Source organism: Anolis sagrei, chromosome 3 (assembly GCF_037176765.1).
Source record: "Anolis sagrei isolate rAnoSag1 chromosome 3, rAnoSag1.mat, whole genome shotgun sequence".
Classification (NCBI taxonomy): domain Eukaryota; kingdom Metazoa; phylum Chordata; class Lepidosauria; order Squamata; family Dactyloidae; genus Anolis; species Anolis sagrei.
The window spans coordinates 102,728,535-102,748,825 of record NC_090023.1 but is presented as its reverse complement, the minus strand read 5'-3'; the positions used below and the strand labels follow the sequence as shown (position 1 = coordinate 102,748,825).

The 20,291-nt window shown below is 38.2% G+C and overlaps 1 protein-coding gene across 6 annotated transcripts in view; it reads left to right on the top strand.

Annotated features, from left to right (window-relative positions):
• REV1 (REV1 DNA directed polymerase) overlaps nucleotides 1-19,706 on the top strand; it is a 49,282-nt gene extending 29,576 nt beyond the window's left edge. For 5 of the 6 annotated variants that reach the window (XM_060769774.2, XM_060769775.2, XM_060769771.2 and 2 more), the window contains 15 exons: nucleotides 1,556-1,676; nucleotides 4,326-4,454; nucleotides 5,079-5,233; nucleotides 6,032-6,151; nucleotides 7,167-7,387; nucleotides 8,119-8,291; nucleotides 10,239-10,341; nucleotides 11,589-11,754; nucleotides 11,963-12,153; nucleotides 13,045-13,278; nucleotides 13,954-14,068; nucleotides 14,219-14,427; nucleotides 14,537-14,693; nucleotides 18,269-18,371; nucleotides 19,275-19,706. In XM_060769774.2, the coding sequence (XP_060625757.2) occupies nucleotides 1,556-1,676; nucleotides 4,326-4,454; nucleotides 5,079-5,233; nucleotides 6,032-6,151; nucleotides 7,167-7,387; nucleotides 8,119-8,291; nucleotides 10,239-10,341; nucleotides 11,589-11,754; nucleotides 11,963-12,153; nucleotides 13,045-13,278; nucleotides 13,954-14,068; nucleotides 14,219-14,427; nucleotides 14,537-14,693; nucleotides 18,269-18,371; nucleotides 19,275-19,386 (2,309 nt within the window). In that variant the 3' untranslated portion in view covers nucleotides 19,387-19,706. Of the gene's footprint in view, nucleotides 1-1,555; nucleotides 1,677-4,325; nucleotides 4,455-5,078; nucleotides 5,234-6,031; nucleotides 6,152-7,166; nucleotides 7,388-8,118; nucleotides 8,292-10,238; nucleotides 10,342-11,588; nucleotides 11,755-11,962; nucleotides 12,154-13,044; nucleotides 13,279-13,953; nucleotides 14,069-14,218; nucleotides 14,428-14,536; nucleotides 14,694-18,268; nucleotides 18,372-19,274 lie in introns of those variants that run through there. The other variant, XR_009631094.2, reaches the window with a different exon arrangement.
• The last annotated feature ends 585 nt before the right edge of the window (nucleotides 19,707-20,291 follow it).

The following is a 20,291-nucleotide window of genomic DNA, read 5'->3' as shown; positions in this document are numbered from 1 at the left end:
GGTCACTATAAATATCTGTTCTTTCCAAGACATGTGAAATGATGGCAGTTGAAATAAGTGATCATTTCATTTTAAATTTCTCTTTCAATTGCGCTTTAAGGATTTGCAGCTTTCAGTTTTTACAGTAACACTCTCAATTACATCTCAAAGGACTTGTAGATAGACCAGTATCAATGACCACTAAGTTTTCATCTACTTCAGTCATCTCATTTTTGTTTTATGCTAATTTTTGGTATTGGTCTAAAACTGATAAGGAATTTTAAAAACGTAACTTTAGGTTATTTATATGTAAAGCAGGGTTGGGCAAGTTGTGACCTGTAGGCTATATGCAAATTAACCCCTTTAGGCAACCCTTCCCTCATTCTTCTTTGGCCACTTATAGTGTCACACCTAGCCAATCAAATTCAAAAGTATTCATTCCCTAGTTTGGTTGACTGCCTAAAATCAGAGGCATACTGCTATAGTTAAAGGTGTTGGAGATCAGTGTTACAGCTAGAGGCATCCATTCTCCAGTCTAATCCCAAGAAGCAGAAGGCAGAAGCTAGTACAGCCACAACCCCTGGCTCACCATAAATGTCCACTTCTACAAACTCACTGCTTCTTAAATGTCTGGCTCTGTGGTCTTCAGAGCCATAGTACATAGGAGAAGCCAGGGTGGGGTGGGGTGAGGGAGTAGACCTGCATTTCTGCATTGTTGAGTTAACTAGTTACCCCTGCCTCTCGCGCAGAGCCAGGTATTCATAGAACTGGGCATGGAATTTGGCATGCTGTTGCCTCCACATTCGTTGGGGTTGAGAATAAGGAAATGCTGTAGCTGGCAAACAGGCAGATGAGCAGCTTGGAAACAAACTGGATTATGGATGGAAGGACACATAGGAAAAATGGCAGTGGGGTGTCATGCCTTGATGTAATCTGGGGGGGATTGAGACATTGATGCAACTTCAAATTACTAATTTAAATAATTTATTCTACATATTTGAATGTAGTTTTCAGTTTCTGTACATTCAATTTTTAAAAAATTAAAAATAAAAGTGCATCCCTTAAATACTTGACTTAATTGGAGGTGGAATCTGCATCAGCTGCAGATACACCGATGTAATAATTGAATTATTCTTTCACTTACTAATTTTCACTACATAATTTAGACTTGAAATATGTTATTATGATCTGTATTTTCATTTATATCCTGCCTTCTCCCCCAGAAACTTGAGTGTTAAGGCATCTTATGATTGCATCTATTCCAGACTACTGAAGTCTATGTGCCTTCATATTTGCCTGTCAATTGACAGCTACCCCTTGAATTTCGTAGGGTTTTCTTAGGCAAGGAGTATTCAGAAATGGTTTTCCCATAGAAGCACTAACTAAGTCTGACCCTGCTTTGTTTACAAGATCAGACAAGATTTTATGTCTTAGGGGCATTTAGGGCAATGCCAGACAGGTAGATAATCTAAAAAAAAGTTCTGTAGTAATAGTGAGAAATTCAGTTAAACGTTTACATTATTGCGAACAGAATGTAATTTTCACTCTTTGGTTAAAATAACTCTCTTTCACTCAGAGACTGGTGAACTGGACTCAGCAGATGAAGACAGTGTAGATGCTACACAGGTGAATGGAATTAACTTTGATCTCTCTGTATCATCAATGGCTGAGATTGCATCATGCAGTTATGAAGCCAGGTAAGAAGAAACTATATTTTTGAATGATCATTGGTAGCAACTTGTTTTTCTTTTTTCTTGTTTTGCCTGTGCAATGTCTGTCTTTCATGCATGGGAAAGGATGAGAAGAAAGAAGGAGGAGGAGCTGTTTTTCTGCAATTCAAAAATAGTACACTTGTACTGTTGCATATCTTAAGCAAATGATTTCCTTGTTCACCTGTATTACTTGAACATCCTTCAACATGAAATCTTTTACAGGCAGTCCCCAAGTCTCCAAGTTTTAGAGCCCCCTGTGGCGCAGTGAGTTAAACCACTGAGCTGCTGAACTTGCTTACCAAAAGATTGCAGGTTCTTAGCCCCAGCTTCTGCCAACTTAGCAGTTCAAAAACATGCAAATGTGAGTAGATCCGCCCTGGCTGGAAGGTAGTGGTGCTCCATGCAGTCATGCCAGCCACATTGCCTTGGAGGTGTCTACAGACAACGCTGGCTCTTCGGCTTAGAAATGGAAATAAGCACCAACCCACAGAGTCTGGACACAACTGGACTTCATGCCAGAGGAAAACCTTTACCCTTTACCTTTTACCCCAAGTTGTGAGCAAGATAGGTTCTGTAGGTTTGTTCTTGAGATGAATTTGCTTATAAGTCTGAACATTTTCAAAGTGTAACTCCAGCTCTCCCCCCACTTCTACATATATGCTTTGGATAGTATAGGGAAGGTTTAACACCCATGTGGTGTTTGTTTCGATATCTGTGGCCCTCTTCAGAAGATTTCACCTCAGTTTCTGTCCCTGTGATCATTGGATTTTGAAAAAATGTGGATTGTTGTGGAAACAAGGACTGGAGATAAAGCTTCAATGGAGACACATTTCCCCCATGATAACTCTTCCAGGAGTGAATTTTTCTTCTGAGAGGTAGATTTCTCTCACTTTTTGTTGTCTTATCTCCCGTTCTTAACTAGGAGTCATTTGTAAGTCATGTGTTTATAATTCTGAGATTGCCTGTAGTCTTTGTTTGCTTTGATATCCAAACTCCTCCTTGGAAGGATGTGGTTTAACCCTGCTGACCCACTTGTGCCTTTTCCTTCCATTTGTCTGTGGATTATTTTTTTCTTGTTCTTTATGTATGCCCAATAATTTTAGAAGGATCATCATGGCCATTGGACTATGATTGTGAAGACCAGGGTTCAAATCCCCACATGGCCATGGAAACCCAGTGAGTGTATTTGGGCATGTCACCCACTCACAACTTCAGAGGAAAACAGAAGCAAAGCCTCTCTAAGTCTTTCTTGGAAACCCTTATGATAAAGTAAACTTAGAGTCACCATAAGGCACACAACAACAACAGTGTATAACTAATACGAATAATAAGACAAGAATATCTGAATCAATCCTTACTTTAAAAACTGAAAGTACAAGGAAAAGCATCCCTTAGACTCCTTCCACACTGCCCCTATAACCCAAGATCTGATCCATCTAGAATACTTTATTCTTCTTTTCCTCATGATATGGGGAAAGGGCAACAATTATTTAGTTTTTACTTACTCTAGTGACTACTTGAAAAAAGAAAAAAAAACATTTTGGGAAAATATAAATAATGAAACAAGTACATAAGTTTGAAAAGGTTTCTGTAAGGTAAAATAAAACATAATACAGTAATAGTAGGAGCCCCCGGTGGCGCAGTGGATTAAACCCCTGTGCCGGCAGGACTGAAGACCAGCAGGTTGCAGGTTCAAATCCGGGGAGAGGCGGATGTGCTCCCTCTATCAGCTCCAGCTCCTCATCCGGGGACATGAGAGAAGCCTCCCACAAGGATGATAAAAACATCAATTCATCCGGGCGTCCCCTGGGCAACGTCCTTGCAGACGGCCAGTTCTCTCATACCAGAAGCGACTTGCAGTTTCTCAAGTCGCTCCTGACACGACAACAACATCTCTACATTGGACATGTTATACATGAAACACCGAGCCTCTTTTAATAGATTTGTGATTAATATAAATCAGCTCTCTAACTTGCATTCACTAGTCTTTTTTCCTACAAAAATAAGCAATAGGCAAATTGAAGAAGATAGTTTATTGCTGATGAGCTTTTTAAAATCAAAGTTAAAATTAATTTGAAGGATATATTTGTACTAGCATTCACACATAAAACATTTTAAACTAGCGTATGAAATTATCACAGGAGTTATTTTCAAATTGTGACTTTAACTTTGATTTTTTAATTTTTAAAACCGTTTCTTGCATTTGAATTGTATTTTTATTGAATGTGCTTGAACATACCAAGGGGAAAAACAGTTTCAAACAATCCTCTTTCCTTAATAGTTCAGTCTTAATTCAAAAATGCACTGTCTCCAGGATGTTCTGGTTAAGATTATGCACAAATCTCTTTAGTCAGCAGAAATGCCCTTCTTTTAACAGATCTGCCACCTGAACTGCTCTGTTGGCAGAAGAACCAAAATTGAGTGGAGAAGTATGTGGTGGTGGAAAAACCTTGTGTGTCAAATGGGACCTTGGACATTTTAAAACTGTACTCTTAAAGTTTTTCTAAGATGGAAAAAGATGTGGTAGTATACAGCTGAGGTACATATATGTGTCTCTACTTCGTGTTCTCAGACAAGAGCATAAAGTGATTGTTAAATTCAGGTATTGTTAATATTGATTCTTGTTTGTTATAGGCAAGCTGGTATAAAGAATGGAATGTTTTTCGGAGAAGCAAAACGGTTATGTCCAAATCTTCAAGCTGTCCCTTATGATTTTCAGGCATATAAAGAAGTTGCACAAACCATGTATGAAACCTTGGCAAGGTAAATGTTATCATACAAAGAATTTGGGGAAATACTTCTTTAAGATCTCAGATACACCTTCAGACTTATTATGACCATTTATTTCTGTCATAATCTATAGTAGTTTGTGAATTTACGTTTAAACTATGTTCTTGCAGTGCTGCATATTTTAGATTCAGAACCATCATGGATTCTGTTTTCTCAATACCACAGTCTACTGTTTCTTCCAAGGTGGTTAAAAACAGGGAGGACTTTTCTTTTACAAAGCTTACAATAAAAAGCACAAAATCCAAATTGAATCCTGTAGTCTTAGTAAAGAAGATAGTTATCCCAGGAGTTAGGAATGCAGCCCTCTCTTCCCCTCCCCTTTTGCAAAAGTAGAAAATCCAGAAATACCTCTGAGGCTTAACTTCACATGGCAGACCCAGCTTCAGGAACCAGAGCAGCAGTACAAACTCACAAAACTATGAATGGAACACTTGCAAAAAGTGGAGTGATGGCTGTAGTACTTCCTGTACTGTTGTATTTAAGTGACATGAATGGTAAGATGAAATAATAGCGGAAAATATAATGGGGAAGCTTTACTTGCCATATGTATGTTTTAACTGTAGTTTTTGTTCTGTTTTCTTTACTTTTTCTTGGTAGTTACACTCATAATATTGAAGCAGTCAGTTGTGATGAAGCCCTAGTAGATATCACTGAAATCCTTGTAGAGACTGGATTGATACCAGAAGAAATAGCAGATGTTATCCGCACTGAAATTAAAAACAAGACCAAGTGTCCTGCTTCCATTGGAATAGGTTAGTAAATTATCTGGAAATCCGATATATCAATAATGAAAGACAAAATACTAAACAAAGATATTATACAAGTTTATCTTCTAGTAAAGAGAATTAGACAGTCTGTAGCCTACATCTAGTCAATTTGCAGTATATTTTTGTTCTGAACCAACTTCTCTGAAATTTGTTATGGTCAGCATGGCAATAACCTTGTCCCCGATTACCTTCATGCATTCATCTTCATATAGCCATATATCACAATCGTTCTCAACCTTTGTTATATATGGACTTCAGCTCCCAGAAAACTCAGCCAACTTACTCGCTGATGAGAATTATGGAAGCTGGAGGACCAAAGATTTTCTCAGTATTCGCTAGACTGAGAAAAGCAGAACAACTTGTAGTATCTATATGCATGCTAAATTTAAATTGTAGGACAAATGGGAATGGTATCTGGAATCCAGGAGATCCACATTCTCCCCATTGCAGTAAGTATATCACATAGAAAATGCTGATCCTTCAGTAACAGCTTAAATTGTATGGCTAGTACAAATTAAAAAGTTAATCATCTGTGAGCCTGAAAATCACTCAATAAGACCACAATCCTAAATAGGCTCATCGATGTAACTGACTTCCCAGAGAAAACATGGATGTTTCTGTTACTGCAGACATAAGGCTTTACATATTAAGAGCCACATGTCTTGCTGTTTTTTCACTTGTTTGGTGCCTAGGGGAGATTTATCTTTTGCCAAAATTTACAATGTTGTTTAATAACAATAAGGAGTTCTGCAGTGTCATTCTACCATATTGTTATTTTTATAGGTTCCAATATTTTATTGGCTAGAATGGCAACTCGCAAAGCTAAACCAGATGGACAGTATCACTTAAAGTCAGAAGATGTGGATGATTTTATCAGAAACCAATTGATTATTCATCTTCCAGGTATGTTTTGGGTTTGTATAGTCACAGTTGCTTCAATTTCCTCCCAAGATTCTACCCTATGAAATTCTATACCTTTGCAAAAGTAATAAGACCTTAAGCAATTTCTGCACCTGTCTGCTTTTTGATTCAAGTTGAAGAGATGTTCACCTAACACTCTAAACCAGGCATGGGCATACTTTGCCTCCCCTCCAGGTGTTTTGAAATTCAACTCCCACAATTCTTCACAGCTAGTAAGCTGACTGGGATTTCTGGGAGTTGAAGTTCAAAACACTTGGAGGGCCGAAGTTTTCCCATGCCTACTCTAAATATTAGGGAAAACTTACTAACAGTGATAGCTGTTCAACAGTGAAATATGCTGCCTTGGAGTGTCAAGGAGTTTTCTTCTCTGGAGATTTTTAAACAGAGGCTACGTGGCCATCTATCAGGAGTGCTTTGATTGTGAGTTCCTGCTTAGCTAGGTTGGAATGGATGGCCGTGGGGTCTCTTCCAATTCTATAATTCTGAAATTTAAATATAAACCTAACATCCAGATAACATTGGTCAGCCATATGTCTAGGATCCAGGACTAAAAATTTTATTTTGAGCTATTTTTTGCTTTATAGAAGATTGAAAACATAAGTTAGGGATGAACTTACGCCAGAAAAGATCTACTAATGTTCAGTCATTTGTGCACATTTATAATGTTATATTTTTATTGTACTTCTTTACAAGATTAACATTCTTTTAGTTCCTGTAATATTTGATGTTTCCAAATAAATGGAAATGATGTACAGTACTAAAATTCTCTTCCAGCAGAGAAGGAGCCATCCAAGAATGGCTTAACTTCTTCTGCTTAGACAAGGCAAGAGATCCCCAGCTCCTCCATTCAGTTCAGTTGCATTGCCTTTGCTCAGAACAGCTCAGACAGAACATGTCATAATAAATAATATTGGATTTAGACCATGTCCAAGTGCTTTGCAAATAATTTATACTTCTTATTGTCAATTTCAAATGCAGAAATGTATGTTTTTCTTAGGAGTTGGTAGGACAATGGAATCTAAGTTGTCATCTCTTGGGATAAAAACGTGTGGAGATCTACAGTGTGTCACAATGTCAAAACTACAGAAAGAATTTGGTCCAAAAACAGGACAAATGCTCTATAGATTCTGCCGTGGTCTAGATGACAGGCCTGTTCAAAGAGAAAAAAAGAGAAAAACTGTTTCAGCAGAGATCAACTATGGTATAAGATTTACTCAGGTAAGAGCATTTTAACTTTTTCCCAGAATCATTGTCTCAATAGAACACGAGCCAAAAGAAGGCTCTTCATTTAGGTGAAATATCTTATTGCAATTTTACCTTCTACTAATGCTTGAGCATGTCCATTATTATAGATGAGATATTTGGATGTGTGAATTTGACTTGAATACATGTAATGTAAAATTGTGTCTTGCTGAATTCTGTTCATGTAACTCTTTGGATTCTCAGAGATTTGTTTGTTTGTTTTTTTAAAAAATCAGTACTTTATGGAAATTTGCTTTGCCCAAGCACTTCCTTTCCCCACTGGAATTACCTGAAGCCCCATTGCATATCCACCCCATGCTTCATGACAAGCAGGTAGCATTGGAGAAGCATCTAACTACATTGCTATAGCCAGATGCAATATGATGACAATTTCACTGAGATCTGGCAAGGTCCTCCAGGTATGCATTGTAATCCTTGCATACTTGGTTATGGGATGCAAGCCAAATGCTTCCCCAATTCTGACTTCCTACTGCAAAGTACAGAACAACTGTATGGGGTGGCTTCAAGAGCTATGGTTCAGCACAGCATAGGACTCCATACAGATTTAGTGTGAAGGTTCTCTCTGGTTTCGTGAAAGGAGGCTTCCAGAATGCTTTGTTAGTTTTCAGTTCTTGGGATGCGAGAAAGAAAGGTCATCAAGCAGAACCTTCTTTACCTGTTTGCCAACCCATTTAATTTATTTCTAGCCAAAAGAAGCAGAAGCTTTCCTTTTGAGTCTTTCCGAAGAAATCCAATGCAGGCTAGAAGCTGCTGGGATGAAAGGGAAGCGGTTAACTCTCAAAGTCATGGTCAGAAAAGCTGGAGCTCCAGTGGAAACTGCAAAATTTGGAGGCCATGGAATCTGTGATAATATTGCCAGGTAAATGTTTTAACTTGTGGTTATTTGTTGTTATGTATTTTATCTGTTGAATTGTTGGCATCGAATTGTGCCAGTTGTAAGCCACCCTGAGTCCCCCCTCGGGGGTTGAGAAGGGCGGGGTAGAAGTGCCTGAAATAAATAAATAAATAGTTTGGTAAATAGAAGTTTGATCTTGTTGCTCAATCGTTGTAGAATTTGTTTAGCACATATTTCTTGTTGCTGCTATGCTTTAACAATGTGTGAGAAACTATCACATTTTAACAGGAGGTATCAGTGTTGTCCTTATTTTATGATATAGAGTATGCCTTTTCAAAATTATTTTCCTACTTCTAAAAATAATTCTGTGACCAAAAACAAAACCTATCATTTTCCGAAGTAAGGCAAAATGTTAGGACGAGGCTAACACAGCTAGACCAATCAAGCTAAATGCATCTTTAGGTTAGCAAAGAGAAGTATTCACTATGGAACAGACAATATCAATGGTTTCACTGAAAATTAAGCGGGGATTACAGATTTTCCTAGAACAGTAAGCTGGGCCTCCCCAGAATCTTGTGTCACTGCCACATATGAATGTGGCTAGCAAGGCAGCACCTAAAATTCTGATACCAATGACTGATACCAAATGAGAGACTCCCTCCTGGGCACACAGAAAACTGGGCGACTTGGAAGGAACTGAACAGACTGCACTCTGGCACCACGAGATACAGAGCCAACCTTAAGAAATGGGGCTACAAAGTGGGGTCCTCGACATGCGAGTGTGGAGAAGAGCAAACCACAGACCACCTACTGCAATGCAGCCTGAGCCCTGCCACATGCACAATGGAGGACCTTCTTTTAACAATACCAAAGGCACTCCAAGTGGCCAGCTACTGGTCAAGGGACATTTAATAGAATCCCAAGTTTGTAAACTTTGTGGGGTTTTTTGTTTTGTATTGTTTTGTTTGTAATAAAATACAACTGTTTGGTTCGCTCCTGATACGATATATAAATAAATAAACCTAAAATTCTTACACTTTGTTCTCGAGGAATAATCCTTAATCCTTTCTTTATGTGATTCTGTTTTGTTTGTTTTTTTAAACCACTGATATTTTCCAACACAGGCATGATTCACTTGAAAATAAAAAGAAGCTGTGGGTTTGAAGAGATGATTCTAAAAGAGCACTTTCCAAAGCACTGCCAGTTTTCTTCTCATTGGCTAGCAACTTCCTTCTATTAAAGTGCTCCGCTGGCAACATGAAGAAGACAGTCTTCTTCTGTTTGCCTGCATCCATCATTTCTCTCAGATGTGTGCTCAGTACTATTGGAATATGGATGAAGTTACTGGGGAGTGAAAGGGAGGGGGGAAATCAGCAAAAGATTAGTTCCTCTTCATTGACAAGAGTATTCTGAGCAGAGTTAAATTTAGCTAGTACTCTTTCCAGCATAGAAAAACATTGCCTTTAATCCTATATTGTTAACTTCTGCTTAATATTGTATGAAAAGCTAGTGTAATTCCCACTTTTATCAGAATACACAAGAAATGTTCTTCTCACGTCAGCAGTATGCATTAATGGTTTATAGTGATGTGTGAACATTTATCACATGGTAACTTCCTGGAAACTACAGGGTGATCTACAGATGACTACTAGGACTATTATGGAGGACTGTTAGAACAACTTTACAGTCTTTGTTCTCTTCGCCAACCCCCTACAACTGTTTCTTCTTAAGAAAACAACATTGAGGCTGGGAAATAATTACTTCTATACTTTCTCCTGGCCATTGTTTTTCTCTTCAACTACTTCACTAGGTTGCTTCTTAACAGTTAGATAAATCTTTTTCTTCTTTGTGGTCTCTATGAAAGTTGCACTTACAGTACTTCCTGCGTCTGTGAAGTGTGCTCCGGAATCTTCTATCATAAATATAATGGCTAGTAACCATTGTGATTTTTAAAATGTGTGTTCTTTGCAGAACCGTGACCCTCAGCCATGCAACAGATAGTGCCAAAATGATTGGGAAAGAAATATTGAATATGTTCCATACAATGAAGTTGAATATCTCTGATATGAGAGGGGTAAGTTTTAATTTCAAGTTGCTCTGATGTTTTTATTTATTTATAAATGTATTAAAATCCAAATCTTTTATTTTATCGTATATTCTGCTTTTCTCCCAGGGCAGATCACTTTATAAGTTCAATTCAGATAGAGTTCAAAGAATAAATAATAATAAAAAATTATGTAGTTAAATAAATATTAATTTGAAACTGTTAAAAGGCAGTTATAACAATCATGGTAAACCTATAGCACATGACAGTTACAGGATCTCCAATGACTAGTTAACAGTCAAAGGCCTGTTATGAAAATTTTAGCTTACCAGCTTAAACAGAGCAGAGAGGAAAGAAGGCCAGCCTGTCTTGCCAAGGGATGGAATTTCATAAAGTAATACTTCATTATCTCATAAAATTGCAGAATGAAAAAGAATTAAAAATTAAGTAGTTAAATAAATATTAATTTGAAACTGTTAAAAGGCAGTTATAACATTAGGATTTAAGAGTAGAATCAGAGTAATAAAATTACAAAAGAATGTCATCAAGTGGAAATAAGGCAGGTACTTACATATGCATAACATGTGTAATTCTGATTGGTGGAACAAAAGAACAATAACCATCCAGAATATTTTAATGAGTCTAAGACAGATTTTGTTTATTTGTTGGCTGACTTGATTCATACCTATTCATTGATTTGTTGATCCCAGGCTAAACCTACAGTGACATAAAATGCCAAATAACTTTAAAAACAATTAGAAACACACACCACAAACAACACACACAGAGAGCAAACACATGGGTTCAAATTTCCTTAAATGCCAAAGGTGTGCCTGAATAAAATGGTTCCAGCATCAGAGGGAGCAGACCACTTTCATCTCCTTTGACAAGGAATTTCCCCAGCCTAGTAATTGGTACCAAAAAAATCCCTCTCTTGCATCCACTTCAAGTGTAAAATGTACTTTTGAGGATAGGTGGACTGAGAGAAAAACCTGCCCTGTTCTGAAGCGTGGTATCAAGACTCCTGATAGGAAATGACCTTTCTTTGGATTAAGCCAGTATCTCCTTTTGTAGACTCCCTTGAACCTTTTCTGATTAATTATTATTCCTTTTGGTTGTCAAAGACATAGATACCCAGATATTTTAAAGATTCTCCTATGCTACTAGCAGTGTTTAAAATATAAATTTGAATTAGATTTTGTTTAGATTATAGATTGTTAGCTTCATACTGGGTCTTGAACATTGTTTAGACATTGGGTGCCTTTGTTGTTTTTTAGGTTGGAATTCAAGTACATCAGTTAGTTCCCATTAATAAAGCAACTGTAGCAATTTCTTCTCACTCGTCATTGCAGTCTGGATTCTTACCTCAGGGATCTAATTCTATTATTGATCTTTTGCAAGTTCCAAAAGCCATAAAGAATTCGGAAGAAGACCTCAAGGAAGGTCAGTAATTTTCTTTGTAGTTATTTAAGCCTGTAATTTTTTTTTCCAAAGCTCTTCAGAGATTTCATTGTCACCAGCTACTCTATATTAAATTAATACCATTAAATTATATGGTACAAGATAATAAAACACTAGTTTGGTTATATTAATAGAATAACTATGGTGTTTTGGAATGATTAAGGTTTTGTCTTGTTTTTTGCATTGATAGTATTTGTAGCTGCTGTGGATGTTGAAATATCTTCCACATCAAAATCATATCCAGTGCTGCCATCTCTAACATCAAATGTCAATCATGTTACCAGCAAATCTGAACCTGCAGTTAATTTGAATGGTTTGCATCCACCCATAAATATCAAATCAAGGCTTAATTTAAGTATTGAGGTACCATCACCTTCCCAGGTAAGATTTCCTTTCTGCTATGAAGCATGTAAAGAAAATTCTGTGTTTTTCTTTCAGTTTCTTCATGTAAAATATCTACAGATAAGATTTGTGGCCTTATTTCTTTGCTTCCCTACCATCCTGATACTATGTGATATACACCATAAATCTTTGAAAAGGATGAAGTGATTGATTGAATTATTATTAGTATGATCAAGGATAGATAAATAGAATTGGAAGAAATGTTTCCCTTTGGGGGGAGGAGAATTTAATGGCTGAATTTCACTTTATATTCATGGGAATTTATACAGACTTGAAATTTACTCAGCAATAGTCTATATCGAACAAACCATACAGACAATTACATCAAAATAAACGCATTTGGAAAATAACACAACCTAAAGTTAATAGACAAAATAACAACAACTGAAAACATAAATACAAAATATTATGCTATAACACATTAAAGATAACAATATTAAAACCCATTTCATGTAGCTCCATCAGTAGAGGTTCAACAAAATGAATGACCAGGGTTACTAAATGGACTTGGACTAACTATAAAAGGGCTGGACATGGGATAGTGCAAATAGCAAATCATAGGGCCAGGGAAGTGGATGAAGTGCAGGACTGAGTACTAAGTTGCTGCTGCTATGCATTGTGAATAGCAGCAGGCTAGCTTTGACATCAGCAATGAGATTCGTCTATTTATGATTATAGCCCAAGCAACAAGTAAAGGAGATAAAGCAGCTTATTTTATTAAATTTATATATTTTGAATACTGTTCAGCATTGTTAGTGTGAGAACTAATATTAGTGTGTGGAGTGGTGCAAATGCGTGCTTAACATATGTCAGGTTTTTCATTTCTTCTTCTGGAACTTACTAACATATCCTTAAAATCTATCCTGTTAGTTGGATCAGTCTGTGTTGGAAGCACTCCCACATGATATTCGAGAGCAAATAGAGCAAGTGTATTCCCTTCAACAAGCGGGGACAAGCAACAGTAGCAAGAAGGAACCAGTAAATGGATACAACACTAGCTTTCCATCACATCCAGTGGGAGCCCTCCTTTTACAAATACCAGATCTCAAAGAATCAGGAAATGATGCAGAAATTAATGTAATAGCTCTACCAGCATTTTCACAGGTAAAATAGGGGCTGAGATCTTCCATTAAAAAGAGGTTGTGGGCCTCTGTGTTCACACATCTAGGCCTTGTTCTGAGTTTTAAATTGCTGTTTTTATATGCTATAGTTTTTACTTTGTATTGTACTGTGTGTTTATTTTATGCTTCGTCTCGGCACTTTGTGCCCTATGTAAGCTGCCCTGAGTCACTTTGGGGAGATGGAGAAAAATACGAGGTACAAAAATAAAGTTGTTGTTGTTGTTATTATTATCGATCATGCCATGCTGCCTTGTTACAGACTTGTAAGATTGCATAACCAAATGTACAACCATGTAATCAATATGTGGTGATGTGCAGCAGTGCACAATGGCACTCCGTGACTCCATGACTGTTAGGCACATTTATTCAAAAATGTCCAACTGCTTGGGTTAGGCACCAACATGATGACAGTCACTGTTTGCTTAATTATATGTTAGTATACCTTTGCATATAAGAAATGGTTACTTGGTTTTCATAATAAATTCATTATGCAGTTTTCATTACTTTGAATTCACTTGTACGTTACTAATTTACAAATAGCACAAGGCCTGCTGTGCTTTAAATGGATATTGTGTTAAAAGCAAAACAAAAGTCAGAAAAGTAAACCTTACTCCCACGTACCAGTAAAATAATAAAAAATGGACGCTTCTTTGTCTAGGTGGACCCTGAGGTTTTTACTGCACTACCTTCAGAGTTGCAAGAGGAGCTAAGGCAGGCATATGACCAAAGGCAGAAACATACAGTTACCATCTGCCAGCAGACAAATTCCACTGGTAAGGTTTGCAGCTACAGATCTATCAAATGGTGATCACTTAACAATCTTTTTAGAAACTTAATGCTATTCATTTAGTAATTTTAATAAAATTCACTGGGTTAGTTATGAAATTCTACACATTTCTCACCATGGCTCCTTTTCTTTCCAGTATCAAAAAACCCTTTGCAGAACTTGAAACCAGTTATAAAAAACAAGAAAAAAAGAAGGGAAAAGAACCATGTCAGTCCAATGAAAAAACACCACAGTCCTTTGAAAAACAGGTTTGTTGGGAGCCCTGCCAAAAGCTCTACTGGAAGCCCACAGAAATTAATGGATGACTTTTTAAAACAGGAAGGAGCAGCCACAGAACGTTCCCAGGTAACATTGCATGCATATGAAGACTTGAAACATTTTAAAATCAGATGTTGTTTTTGGGAGGCCTGTCATGGTTTTTTAAATGCTGTCTGCATTTTTTGTTTTTGAATAGATAGAACCAGCGCAAATCACTGCAAATACAGCCAGCACACCCATTTCACAGCCATTATTGTCTGCTGCTACTAGGCCTCAGGCACCTAATTTAGCTGGAGCTGTTGAGTTCAATGATGTAAAGGCATTACTCAAGGAATGGATTACAACTATATCTGGTAAGCATCCGGTTTCATTTATTTTACTTAGCACACAATGAAGGGACGCAACTATCTGCCCTGTAATGTTCAGGGGCAAACGCCTATCTGAAGGGGGCAAAATTTTGTCGAAAGGTACACCATAAAACCCATCTGGGACATTTGTTGTATCCTCTGGTATTTGTTTAAAATGTATAATGTTCCAAGATTACAGAAAGAAGATAGCTAACAATATGTCACTTTTTAGTGATCTCTTGAATCTTTGCTGAATCCTACAATCATACATCATTACCTCATGATTAGCAATAATTGAAGTCTGGAATGACCAGAATGGTGCAGTTACTGATCTGTGAGAGAAAAGTGCTAATTTCAGCAGAATGGTGTGAAAGTCCTTCAAGCTGGGTCTGAATCTCCCTTGAGCTTCACAGATAGGACACATTACCTATCAATCAACCTTACCCCTAAGGCAGGGAGCCGATCCCACATTCTCAGTTTCACCATGCCACTACTTAATTCAGGGCAGGGTTTTAGGGTTCCCTCTATTTTTGTATTTGTTTCATTGGTTTTATTGCTGTCTGTGATTATCTTTGCCTAAACAGTTTCACTGTAATGGGCTAGGACTGTCAATCGCCCTGGCTGCTAATAGAGCACAGTCTTTTATCCTTAACTGTTTGCAACCCAATTTGGTTGAGGGCAATGACCAGTGGGCACAGCTCCAACCTCATGTGGTGAGTTGATAAGGGAGGAAGCACATTGGAGGCACGTTGAATATCTGGACTATGAGGCTCTCTCAGAGGGCCTAGAGGCTGAAGAGAGTGTGGCGCATGCTATTTAATGTGTCTTTGGTCACATAGGTTCCAGAGGTCTTTCCCATCTATCTCCCCAATAGTTATTTATTTATTTATTTAATTTGTCATGTCAGGGCAACCAGTCAATTGCATTACATTTCTAACAGAACAAAACAAACAAACAGACAAAACACAAAATTTTCAAGTTTGGTAGTTGATTAAATGTCCTTTGACCAGTATCTGGCCACTTGGAGTGCCTCTGGTGTTGCTGCAAGAAGGTCCTCCATTGTGCATGTGGCAGGGCTCAGGCTGCATTGCAGCAGGTGGTCAGTGGTTTGCTCTTCTCCACACTCGCATGTCGTGGATTCCACTTTGTAGCCCCATTTCTTGAGATTGGCTCTGCATCTCATGGTGCCAGAGCGCAGTCTGTTCAGCGCCTTCCAATTCGCCCAGTCTTCTGTGTGCCCAGGGGAGAGTCTCTCATTTGGTATCAGCCATTGGTTGAGGTTCTGGGTTTGAGCCTGCCACTTTTGGACTCTCGCTTGCTGAGGCATTCCAGCAAGTGTCTCTGTAGATCTTAGAAAACTATTTCTAGATTTAAGTCGTTGACGGGATGAGCTGGAGATGTCTCTGCCTTGGTCCTTTCACTATTGGCTGCTACTTCCCGGCGGATGTCAGGTGGTGCAATACCGGCTAAGCAGTGTAATTTCTCCAGTGGTATAGGGCGCAGACACCCCGTGATAATGCGGCATGTCTCATTAAGAGCCACATCTACTGTTTTAGTGTGGTGAGATGTGTTCCACTCTGGGCATGCATACTCAGCAGCAGAGTAGCATAGCGCAAGGGCAGATGTCTTCACTGTGTGTGGTTGTGATCCTCAGGTTGTGCAAGTCAGCTTTCGTATGATATTGTTTCTAGCACTCACTTTTTGCGTGATGTTCAGGCAGTGCTTCTTGTAGGTAAGAGCACGGTCCAGAGTGACCTCCAGGTATTTGGGTGCGCTGCAATGCTCCAGTGGGATTCCTTCCCAGGTGATCCTCAGAGCTCGGGATGCTTCTCTGTTCTTGAGATGAAAAGCACATGTCTGTGTTTTAGATGGGTTAGGGATCAGCTGGTTTTCCCTTTAATAGGTAGTAAGAGCACCTAGAGCTTCGGAGAGCTTCTGTTCTACCATCTCAAAGCTCTCTGCTTGAGCAGTGATGGCACGATCGTCAGCATAGATGAAACTCTCTGTCCCTTCTGGCAGTGGCTGGTCATTTGTGTAGATGTTGAACATGGATGAAGCAAGCACACTCCCCTGAGGCAGGCCATTCTTCTGTTTCCACCATCTACTTCTCTGGCCCTGGAACTCAACAAAAAATCTCCTGTTATGTAGCAGGTTTCCTATGAGGCGGGTGAGGTGGTCGTCCTTTGTGATATTATACATTTTTTCTCAGGAGGAGGCGGTGGTTCACAGTATCATAGGCTGCTGACAGGTCTATGAAGACAGCTCCTGTGATCTGCTGCCTTTCAAAGCCATCTTCTATGTGCTGAGTCAGGTTCAGCACTTGTGATGTGCCGCTTTTGCCTTTCCTGAAGCCAGCTTGCTGTGGGATCAGACATAATAATGGACAGAAACTATCCTCCAGAGTACGAATTGCAAAATGATACAGCCTTAGTTAGCTGTTTTTCATCAGCCACCTAGTGGCGAGGAGTAAATAAAACATACTAAAAAGTCTCATGTGTCAGAGTCCTCTTCCTCCTCTCATGACATGAGGGAAGGCAAGGCTCTGTACAGAAAGTGTCTATAGTTGTCATTGTTCTTAGGAGATTGTTTAGCCTTCCTTTTGCCCAGGTTCCAAGGCGACAGTGAAAAAGAGCGGCACAGATTGAATGGATATAGGGCCTTGAAGTTTTGTTTAGACAGAACTGTTTTCATAAATCTGATAATACCCTTATTTCCTTTAAAGAGTATTAAGGGCCGGTGGGTAACATTTTACTTCATCTCATTGGCTGTTAGAGTGCATTGAGTTGGCTTATTTGCAGTGGCAAACCAGTTCCAGAAGGGATTCAGGCACACTCTACTCATAGTGCTAGTACTTCTGTGACTTTGAATACAAAAGCTTCATTGGTGAAGATCTATAGAGCAGCTACTTCTTTATCTACTTTTGTCAAACACTTTGCTTCAGATGATGTATCTTTCGATAGCCATTTTCTGCAACAGGCTATCAAAAATACAACATCTTTGCATATGTTGATGCCCACCCCAAGGGTGCGATGATCGCTTGTGTAAGTACCTGCTTGAAGGCTTGACTCCCCACATTCCTGGAGAATGGAACATTGGAACTTACCATGAATATTCTTTTTCAGTAGCTGTGGTGAGGGAATCTCTCCCCACAGTTAGTCTATTTGTATGGCAGTATGTTTTTTGGTCTAGAGTTTTGTCATTTCATTACTGGGATTTTAGGGTGGTAAGGCTGAATGCCTGATAAAGTGCCTGCCTGTCAAGCTCAGAATTTAAACCCACTTGAAGGCTTTTCTTCCCATGAATGCTGAAAAGGAATCTTCATGGTTAGTGCCCATGTTCTGATCATGACTTCGAATGCAGTTCTAGTGCCATGTCTATTCTAAGCCCCCAACTGCTCATGGTCTCAAAGTACATTTTCCTGGAGCTGGAGTAGAAGGATAAAACTAGTACAGGAGTATGTATGTGGAATATGTATCTAAAAACAGCAGCTATTTTACAGCAGCAAATGATTACAGAACTTAAGTTGTTCTGCTCTTTCTAGATGAAACATTTCAAATATTGCATATTGACTGTATTGACAGATCCTATGGAGGAAGATATTCTACAAGTTGTGAAATACTGTACTGATCTGATTGAAGAAAAAGATTTAGAAAAGCTGGATCTGGTCATAAAGTATATGAAAAGGTAACATGATTTTTTGTTCACATTTCTCTGGTGGTTTTGCGAGAAATCCATATGGATTGGAGTTATGTCCATGACTTCTGTGACAGTAGCATGTGATCTAAAGCTCTGGCTCTTCTGTTTCTTTCCCAGCCTTGCTCAGAAGGAACCTCCTTTTCTCTTGTTTTTCTTAACTTTGCTTAGTCATTCCCCCCCGGCCCCCTGGCTTTTCTAAGGGTTCTTTCCCCACTAGATTTTTGTTTTAAAAGGTATGCAAAAGTAATTGAGTTTTGGGCGTTAACTAAAATTTTTGGCATAAAATTCTAATGTGACTGAAAAGGCAATCGTGAAACCTTGGTTGGAAAAAGAAAGATAAATACCCTTCACACTTCCGTATATGGTATTCTTTTTTCTTTCTCTTTCCTTTGTGATCCAAAGTGCTGCTTCTTGTGGGTCCTGACCCCAAATGGAGAGCCCATAGCTCAGTGTTGGGGTCCCAAAATTTAACAATAATAAAAGGTTTCTGAACACCACCAATACATTTACACAAATCCCCTGGCAGCAGCTTGCAGTGTTTACAGTGGACTCTACAGAAAATGCTTCTGCTATACTCCATAAAAAGGAAAATCAGCTTCTTTAGCTAGCCTTGCAAATGTTGATATATCATCAGTAATTGTTTGATTTTTATACCTATTTTATACACTTTGGGGTCACATTAAAATTTCTCAGGAAGAAAAAGGTCACAAGGCCTGCTCCAAAGCATGGGAAAGCAACATGAATATCTCATCTGCCTTAACCAACAATGAAGGATAACGAATGTTGTAGTCTGCCAGATATTCTAGTCCAATATTCTTATGAAATATATGAACATTTCTAATAGTAAAGGTTTCCTTTGGTTCTAAAAGCGGGTGCGTTTCTTTCCTGCAGGCTAATGCAGCAGTCTGTGGAATCAGTTTGGAACATGGCATTCGACTTCATTCTTGACAATGTTCAAGTGGTCTTGCAACAAACTTACGGAAGCACATTAAAAATTATGTGAAGTGAGCTTGTAGAAAAGGATGTGGTGAGGGCCTGGTGCTCCCCAGTAGCTGTGCCATAAGTGCTTGTGAGGTATTTGCAAAGTGCATGATAGTAAAACCAAGTTTTTATAAGTTGGAATTTTTTTTAAGGAAGAGAGTGTTTTGTACATTTCCTTTCAAGAAAGTGCCAAAATTTGTCAGTATTGCATGTAAATAACTGTGTTCAAATTCTTTTATTGTAGCATAGAATCTATTTACAAAATGTTGGTTTTTAAAGGTTTTATGGATTTTTACAGTGAAGTGTTACAGTTGTTTAATAAAGAACTGTATGTAATTTGTACAGGTTCTGTTGTTTCATTACTCCATTTCAAATATAGGTGCTTCTTTTGAGAAGTTAATATTTGCTTGGGAACTCAATGACTGTGATAATACCATCGTTTAAATATTTTTGTTTTCAAATTTTTATTAAACATATCCCATTCCTCTCATCCTTTTCACCTTACATGAACACTATATAATGACAACTGTTCTTTCATGTGATGGGCTGATTACTAAAACAATTATAAAAATACCCTTTATTACACAGGGTCATAAAGAAAATCTTGCAATTTTGTAATCATTGTTTAGTTACTGTAATCTGAGTGCAAAATGTTATTCATGGGGGAAATATCAGTAATTTAAAGGGCCCACATCACATATTATATGGTATAGGTGATAGGTATATGCATCATGTGAAATGGTCAACTGGAAGAATAAGAGGGTTTCTACATAATGTTGTGTGACCCAATATTATTTTGAAAGCAAAAGTAGCCTACCATAGATGATATTTGTACATTGTCCTCTAGGAACCAAGACATGCTGGAGGGAAGAGGAACTGTCCTCATTCAAACCGCAATCTCCACATATGAATTTCAAGTAATGAATG